The sequence below is a fragment of the Alligator mississippiensis genome, chromosome 3 (assembly GCF_030867095.1).
Source record: "Alligator mississippiensis isolate rAllMis1 chromosome 3, rAllMis1, whole genome shotgun sequence".
NCBI classification, from domain to species: Eukaryota; Metazoa; Chordata; order Crocodylia; family Alligatoridae; genus Alligator; species Alligator mississippiensis.
This window is the reverse complement of record NC_081826.1, coordinates 135,059,060-135,068,309: the sequence shown is the minus strand read 5'-3', so window position 1 is coordinate 135,068,309 and position 9,250 is coordinate 135,059,060. Positions and strand designations below refer to the sequence as shown.

The 9,250-nt window shown below is 40.8% G+C and overlaps 1 protein-coding gene across 9 annotated transcripts in view; it reads right to left on the bottom strand.

Moving 5' to 3' along the window:
• Positions 1-345: 345 nt before the first annotated feature.
• Positions 346-9,250, bottom strand: part of BLOC1S5 (biogenesis of lysosomal organelles complex 1 subunit 5) — a 31,193-nt gene continuing 22,288 nt past the window's right edge. For 6 of the 9 annotated variants that reach the window (XM_059724447.1, XM_019491115.2, XM_059724445.1 and 3 more), the window contains one exon: positions 346-3,283. In XM_059724447.1, the coding sequence (XP_059580430.1) occupies positions 3,104-3,283 (180 nt within the window). In that variant the 3' untranslated portion in view covers positions 346-3,103. The other 3 variants (XR_009460873.1, XR_009460874.1, XM_059724444.1) reach the window with 3 other exon arrangements.

The window sequence follows — 9,250 nt, the reverse complement described above, 5'->3', positions numbered from 1 at the left end:
ATCTGAAAAAAGAGCAGGATTGTGAAGCCAATTTCTGCAATTAGAGAGATAATCCAGGAGCAGATTCAACTCCCAGAAGAGTCTACTGGACTCTGATTTAAATGGGAATTGTCAATACTCAAAAGATTTTCAAATCTGTTGCAGATTTGAGTAACTTTGCGTAGTTTAAGCATTGTAAAATGGCCTTGAATTACTTTTGTGTGACTTGCTATGACTTTGAAACTCCCTTATTTTTGCATTTTTTCCAAATGGTCAGACAGATTCTCCAGATGCTAGACTAGCATCCCCTAAAACCCACAACTCAGACACCACCCACCCCAAAAAATAACCCAAGCCACCCTGTCCTTCATTGTGACGCATCAACAACCACAGCTTTATTCGCAAAACAGATACTGAAGTGTGATAGGGTTAAAAGCTCTGCGTTCATACACAATGCACGTACTGAGCTTTCTACGCAATAACTAACCCAACAGTTTTCTTTTTACATTTCACAGCAAAGCATTTTTTCATCCATTCTGCCAAGCCTCTCCCCAGTCAAAGCGTGCATACATTGTTAATCTGTTTCAAGAACTACAGCACACAATACTCAAAGTTCAGTCAAGTCATTCAATAATTCAGTATTTTTATACAGTCCCCAAATGAATAATAATAAAAAAAGGAGAGTCAACAAATAGGTATATTGCATGTTAAAGAACATCTGAAGGGACATTCCATTAACTGCAATATTCTCATAATAAAGAGAAGAAGCAGATCTTCAAAAGCACCCATGGATTCAGGAGCACAAATCCCATTGCTGGCATTTCCAAAGCATACACTAGACTTTCAACATCTGTATCATTGCCAAGCCAGCCCTCAAATGGGAAGTATTAAAGCCACAGCTCTACTTTTCCTTCAACAAGGTAAAACAAAAGAGGCAAAAATTACAACTTTGTGCAGTTCTGAAAATCTAAGTGAATTCTACCAGAAATATTTGGGAATTAAGAACATTTTAACAAAACATCTTGTGGAAGGCAGGGCTTTTGGTTGATCTTTAAAGTGACTGTGAACATCAATATAAAAATGAGTGTCTTGCTCTTTGAAACAAGAATATATTTACATATTCCAAAGTTTAAAAAAACCCCACAAAAACACTAAACAAAACTAAAACCACATTTCTTTCGCATTATAACGCCTGGGTTCAATACTTTCACCAGAAACAAGTCCTGATGAAAGAGCCTCTAAGACCAAAGAAAAGAACATCTTTTGTATATTATTTTCAAGTTCTGATCTTATCAAATTGACATTTGCATTTCTGTTTTAGCCAGCTGGCTCTTAAACCGTACCTAGTGGTGTTTTGTACATAGTTATTGGCCAGTTTTTCCTTAATCTTCCAAATTGCTCACCATTTTTGGTAAAGTGGGTTCTCCTTATCCATGTTTTATAACAAAAATACAGCTATACAAAACAGATGCAAGATACTAAAAAAAAAAATAGGCTTTTATAGAATACTCTGTTACAGCATCCATTCATCAGTGACTATAAAATGGTTAGAATCATTCCAGAAATCACCTTGCAGTTAATAGGGGCTTTCGTTTGGAAGTCCCCCCCCCTTTTTTTCATGTGTGGGATACTTTGGATCCATTTATGTTTTTTCCACCCACAACTGAGAATTAACAACATTCCAGCATGCCTCTGTGTCGGCAAGTGCTCTTTGCAGTCCAGGTACCTGACGATGATTGATGAAGCTGTCAGGCCCACAGTAGCGGATAGAGCAGTTTGGCAGGAATTCAGTGTTATTGAAAGAAATCTCAAATACTTATTCCATCTCCTCTACTAACTTTAATCACATTATCAACATGCTGCCAGGAACGGAGGTTTGACACCAAGCCATGAACGTACACAAGCAACCATTGTCAGCATACTGCATTTGCAACACAGATAACGAGCAAAGACTGTGTTTTTTTTTACCAGTTTCTATTTTATATTGCATAGTAGTTAAAATATTTGAGAAAATTTCCTGTACCTCAAGTTAGTTTGCATCAAGTTTCATCAATGTTATTGCATTTCATGTAACATGGTTTACAAAAGGATAATTAAGCTTTAAGTTCTTTAATGATATTGCTATTAAATGTCTATTTCAAATAAGGTAAAAGGAACAGTAATGACAGGAGCTGCACAAGCCCCATAGTACGTGTTAATAAGAACACAAAGTAATACTGTAGATGTTTCACCTTTAACACTACTTTCAATACTGACAAAAACAGAGATTGAGATCTTTCCCCAACTGTTGTAACGTTTTTTACAACAGGTTACAGGTAGTAGGTTCGAACAAAGCAGACAATACTGAGAGCACCACCAGAATGACCAATACTTAAACATTTTACTGAATAAAATACAAATGGAAGGACTGATGCACTTTTGAAAGTCACCCTGTGTCTTCTTTTGGCTGCTTAGAATTGAAAAGGTAAAGAGTTGTGAGCCAGTCGTACAGAGGAGTCACTGTAGCCCAAGATTTCTTAAGGTGTGTTTGCTAGAGTGAGCAGTTTATACTAAACCACTACTTTATAAAACACACAACATACAAATCCAAAAAATACAACCATAACTGCAGCCGAATTTAATACATTCTGGTCTTTCACCACTGAATTTTCAAAATGCACTCGCTCTATGCTGCAATACCAGCTGGTTTTTTTCAAGCTAGTGAATGGAATTTATGTGTTTGTTCATTCTCTGCCTTTTATGACTGGTATCTAGCTCTTTTGGGATGGAACTCTGGGTCTGTACTGACTGAGTACAGACTCTATTGGGCTTTTTTACCCCACAGGACAACTTTGTCTTCATAAGCAAAGAATTCCAGTTTGCAACTTCTTGAACTGATATGGTGGTTCCACCTGCTCCACAAATAAAGAAATACTGGCACTCCAGTCATCCTGAAAAAACAAAGCTTGTAGAGGCACTTAAAGTTAGAGGTATGTAAAACTTCCCAAACCAAACTTGTTATACAGGAGAATTGGGTTTTTTTGCCATTTTGAATAGGCTTTCTGAAAAAGCCTCAATATTGAACAGTCTGAAACAAGAGTGTATTGGAATAAAAAAAAAAGGTATTATTGAAAAATGAAAGTTCTTAGAAAGAAACATATTTAGCCAAGTCCTTCTCCATGTCAACATATTGTTGTTTAAGGCGTTCCATTGCTTTTCTGTGCTCTTCATCCACTTCTGCTTGTTTGTTTTGCTGTTCTTCCAGAAATGCTTCCCAAAGTGCCGTGCGCTGCTTTTCACCAGCCATCAGCTTGTCAGTCTGAACCTAAGAGGAATAAAGAATTTTTAAGAATAATTTCTAGATGAAGACAGTGGATTAATGCAAATGGGTAATGCAACAGCTACCAATCCACTTGTGTTACAATCTAAGTAATTTTTTCTGGTGCTAGTAGTTACCTTAAAAGTACTTTTCCTAAAGCTACTCTAGATCTTAATATGGACTCACTTCCAAGTTGATATTTTGCTTGAAAAAGTACTGTTGATCAGAGGAATGTTTAATATTGGTATTCAATATTTGTAACCTTTGTTTTAATTACATAAAGTACAGGTACCTGAAGTAGGCATGGGCACAGTGGTTTCTTGTCCATGTTCAAAAAAAATTGCCAACAACTCTCACAGGCTAAGAAAATCCATTATTTGAGGAAGTCGTTTTTTGGCTACTTCTGTAGGGCTTGGAGGCTGGAAGGAAAACTGAAGTCGACTACAGCTCACTTTGAAAAGTCTTCAACAAGTCCTTTTTGACCACTTAGGGAATGAAGTGGCAATTCTATGGTTGACAGTGTTTTCACTAGTCTAGGTTAGCAAGGCTAATAATACTGGACCCACAATATTTCACATCTGAGAAAGGAAGACATGATATTTTCAAGAGTTAAATTCTTTCATTAATGGCAGGTACTTGCACTGGGGACTCCTGCCTTCCAGTCACGAGCTAGGAGTGTCTTCAAATACCCGTAAGTAGGGACCTACCTAGTTTGAGGTGGCTGCCCACCAATTTTGTGGGCAGAACGAGGGCTTGGCAGCCATGTTGTGGGTGGAGCATGGTGCCCCCCAGCCTCTGATTGGTTGATGGGCCCCAGTGTCCCTGCCCCTCTTTGCTGTGAGTGCTGTCCATCATGCAGCCAAACCCCTCGTCAGTGATTGGTGGCGGGGGACAGGAACCACATTACAGGCAGCCCTTGCAGCCAATCAGCAGCTAGGGGTGAGGGTGGCAGCCATCCCTCCTCAGTTCCCTGCCCTGGAGGGCTGCTGCAGCACCCTGGGGACTGGGAAGCCTGCATTTTATTTTCAGTGAGTTATTCCCTGCCCCCCCTCGCCTCCCGGTTTAACGAAGTATGCAAAATCGTGACTTTGGTAGGTCCCTACCCATAAGCATGAACACGAATCTTTGTTTTTTGTAACGGCTGAAATACCAGTACTATAAACAGGAAACACCTCAATGTTTCGGCACAACCATCAGACCAAAGATGGTTAACGTAAGAGTATATACCTGTTGTCTGCTTCAACACACCCTTCACCGGTTAGGTCCATTTTTCTGTTGGTTAGTACTGTTACTCTGTACCTCAAGAAAAGGCATGAGTGTGTAGCTTTCTGAAACAAGAATATGCTTTTAAAACTAAAACTAGTTATTTTGCTTTATAATGCCCAGGTTCAACATTTTCAACAGAAACAAGTCCTGATGAAAGAGCCTCTAAGACCAAAGGAAAAAAGCATCTTCTGTATGCTATTTTCATGTTTTGACTTTATCAAATTGCCAGTTTGTGCTTCTGTTTTAGCCAGTTGGCTCTTAAACTGTGCCTCGTGGTGTTTTATACATCATTATCGGACAACTCTTCCTCAAGCTTCCACATTGCTCGCTGTCTTCGGTAAACAGGATTCTCTTTGCCTCTGTGTCTTAGAACAAAATACAGCTACACAAAAAGATGTATGACATACGCACACACAAAAGACAGGCTTTTATATTAGTGGTGTCATATACAGCCCATGGGCTGGATTTGGTCTGTGGAGCCGTATGATCCAAACCATGGGTCTCGGACTGACCCCGAATACTGCAAACGGCACAGATTCCATTTGGAGCGTGGCAACCATGCTGGACCAGGTCTGCATGCTGGCTCTGGGGCCAGTCCAGATTGGGATGCGACAGAGCCAGCATCCAGGGCTGGTCTGGTGGGGAGCTGCATGCTGGCCTCCTGGGCTGTGTGCACCATGTGTCAGTCCTGAGGCTTGCTATGCATGTACTGTGTGGGCTGGATCTGGTACTGCATGCAGCACAGGGGGTTGGTCCAGGCCATAAGGTGCATGTGGTGCCCCACTGGAATGGCCCTTCACGCCAGCTCTGGTGCACATGTGCAGCCTGGACCCCCGATCCAGAGGCCCCAGAACTAGTGCACATGGCTGGTGTGGAGCAGGCACCGCATGTAACACATGCCCCAGACTAACCCCATGCTGAGCAGAATCAGGTACAGCCTGCATACCATGTGCAAAGCAAACCCCAGGGCTGGCAAGTGCTGCATGCAGTGTGCAGGCTGGACTTGGTGCCACAGACACTAGACGCATCACAGAAGGTTGGTCCCTATCCAGCCCATAGAACAGCCCCGAGTCCCTCATCCAGCCCTGTGGGGCCAAATAAGTTTGACACCTTTGATTTATACCAATAAAACAGAAGCCACAATAGATTTACAGAGTAGCTTCCCCTCTAGTTGCTATTTCTCCACTCTACATCTTAGCTTCATGTAAGCACAATCACAGTATAAACACTAATTTTGCCACAAAGTACTCCGAGAACACCACTACATTATCACCGCAAAGTTTGGTGTACGTCCTATTCAAAACAGGAGAGCCATTAAAAATACGTGCACTACCGGAGAGCTGGAATTTCTACCTCCATTAAAAATAGAAACCAACAGTTTTTGAAACATCAATGAATTATTTATACACAGATAAGTACAAGATCTGAATGCTTACGGAGTGCCTACCTGCAAGTAACCACAAACCAAACTGCATTAAACCATGCTCCTGATAACATGAATGATTTTGCAGGGGAACATAAAACACATGGTGGTACTTGCTGCTTCCATATTCTACAATTTCCCCCAAGGGTAAAAGGATTGAGCAGATTACATCATAAAATACATTTACAGAACTTTAGCTATCTAGGTTATGGGTACAGAAAACACTGGTCAAAGAAGCTATAAAGGTTTCCTTTCGCACCATCTGTCTGTAGTTTATTCTAACTAAGAGACATGACATTAACAAATAAAGTGACATTAACAGTCAGGCTCTTCCAAATGTGATTAAGTAGAAGTTTAAACAATTTAATACCAAGGAACAAATAGCTACTTAACTTTTAATTAAATTAACATAGGCAATTTACTACTGAGAAAGGATGCTTCTTTAAAAAGGACTGAGACTTAAGTTACACAGAACAGTGTTTGTGCACAAAATAAGGCATAAATGCTGCAACTGAATTCTTTGATACAAGTGAAAATTTGTAGATATAAATAGTACAAGTTACAAAAATAAGAAAGTTTAGATTTAATGTCATCTTTGCTATGTTAGAGAAAAACAGTAACAGATGCACTAATTTGGTGTACTTTTTGTCTGTGCAGTTGATCCTGAAGGTTAAAAGCAAGGCAATTAAGTTTAAAAGTCTTGACATGTGATCCAGATTTTCTATATTATTTGCCAGTGAATGAAAAATCCAAGAAAAACAAAGCTTCCCTAAAGTACCCAGTAAAGCTGTATGCAGCATCCAAAAACTATACTACTCATATATGAAACTAAACTGTAAAAAATGAGATTATACAATATATGGTTTTCCTCTCGAGCTTCCAGGAGAAAGGAGAGATGCTAGGAATTTATTCTCACCATTGGTTAAGGATTTTAATGGAAATGTTTCAGGTCTTACTCATACTAGGTTTCAAAAGAACTAAAACAAAAAAAAAAGAAGGGACACTTCCCATTAAACCTACTTCAGCAGAACTCAATATTGACATGCTGGAAGGATTGATGCATTAACTATTTCATGTTGTTCTGCTCACAAAAAAAGGTAACTTAAAGATAGCCAGGTCTCAGACAACCAGAAAAGAGCAAAAACATAGTGCCTGTCTTTATTAAAAAAGAAAGAAGGACCCAGGAAATTACAGGCTGGTTGGTTTAACCTCGATACAGACTGGTCGGTTTATCCTTGATATTTGTAAAGATTCTGGAGCAGATTATTAAAAACGTATTTCTAAGCACTGAGAGCAGGGGTGCTTAACCTTTTGGTCCTGCCACAGGCCAGTAACTGGTACAGGGCCAGACTGAACCCTACACACCAGGCCCAGGCCCTGGGCCTGGCACCGTCCCCTCCCTACATCAAGCACAAAGAGCAAGATCTGGGGCCCTCCCAAACAAAATTATTCAAATATGAAAATTCACTTAAAGCTTTTCAAAAGCCTTAAGCAGCCAGAAAGATTTTAATGTAGATATGGCATATCTATTGCAAAGTATATGATTTACACATGAATTGTTTTCTATATCTAAACATGCATACATACATACATACATACATACATACATACATACATACATACTGTTAATCCATATTATTTGGCCCATACAGTATATTCAAAGAGGTTATCAGGCTGAAGTAATTCTTAAAATCTGCCAGCTGAAATTTCACAAATCAATATAGTTATGTGATTTCTTGAACTCTAGCCAAAGACAACTATCTGTCAGCTCTGGATGTCAAGGTTTAAATTAAGTTAGCTTTTGAGGACTATATAATACTTTTTGTATTATCAGCTTAAATTAAAGTTAATTGTATGCTTGGCTAGTAAATTTGTATAACACATTTGTGTCATGACCCAAAGGTCTGATTTTTTGTGTGTGCTTCGGCACTAAGAATTATCCCCGTGGGTTTACAGCTTCATTGCACGGAGGAGTTCTCCTGCACAGAGAACCCACGTGCAAAGGAGAGTGTTCCCACCACTTTGCAGCTGTCTTTGCAGGGTGCATTTTCTTTGCAACACAGAAATGCACGGTGCAAAGGAGTTCCCGCTCTTCGCATGCAAATTCGTGCCCCGCAATTGGCTAGTGCTAAATTATTCCCATGTGGCGGCTAGCGATTGGCCTGCTAGCCGTATAAGAGGCTTGAGCAGTTTCCGCCCAAGCCGAAGAGGACTCCGCATCCATCTCGTGGGGACTCTGGGTGTGCGCGGCAGGGTAATAGAAACCCTGTGTGTTGCTCAGAGGAGTTTGGCGGCCTGATCCACCGCCCACCTCTTCCCGTCTTCGAGTGGTAACTTTCTATAAGACGTATTGACGAGTTTTCTATTTTGATGCATGCTTGTCCTGGACATCCGGAGTTCTGTCTGCGTGGAGCCTAGCAAACTCCACGTAATTGTTCGTGTTTTCTGTTGTAACTGCAACTCAAGCAAGTTTTCCAGCCTGCACCGTGACCATCTCGGTTTAAGTAAACAATCTTAAAATCAACCGTTACGTGTCTGTGCCTAATTCTAGCTCGGCGCCCGCCCTCTCCGACCTGGCCTGCCCGGGCTGCCGGCCACAGCCCGCGTGCAGAGCGACGAAAGGGCCCGGGTTCTGGCCCGGCCCGCACAATTTGCAGGTCTGAAGAAAAGAAACAGGCTATTTTCATTTTAGAGGAGTGCAATTCCAAGTTATTTCCAACTAAGATAGTTGGTTCTTTGGAAATCTCCATACCCACATCCTCTTTATATTTCTCATACTTCAAAGTCCAACCACTCAAAAACCTAAAGCTTAATCCTATGCTTACATAGTAAATTAGAAATTAATGCAAGTACTAGCTTTTTAGGCCTAAAGGCTGTGGACAGACGTACTGCTTAGAGCATCCTAAACACACCTTAAACCCCAAGGGTCTAGACCTACAGACCCTTTTCAACCGGTTTAAACTTCCTGGAACATTTCAAAAGCACACTAAGATAATCAAGTACTATTTGAAGCTGGTCCTCCTTGAACTGGTTCAATGTTACACATGGACACAACAGCCCATTATGCCTAGCATCTGGTCAGTCCTCTGGAAATCCCAAACTATACAACTCTGCCCCAAAAACCCATGCTGGGCAATGGGGCTACTCTGAGATGCAATCAAGACTCTACTGCTGAAAGATGTATTGACTACAGAGTCCACAGTGGTGGGGAAACAGAAAGCTTGTGCAACAGTTTAACTTCCCTGCTATGGAAACTGGGCAGCGAACCCAGGCTTATTTGAGGT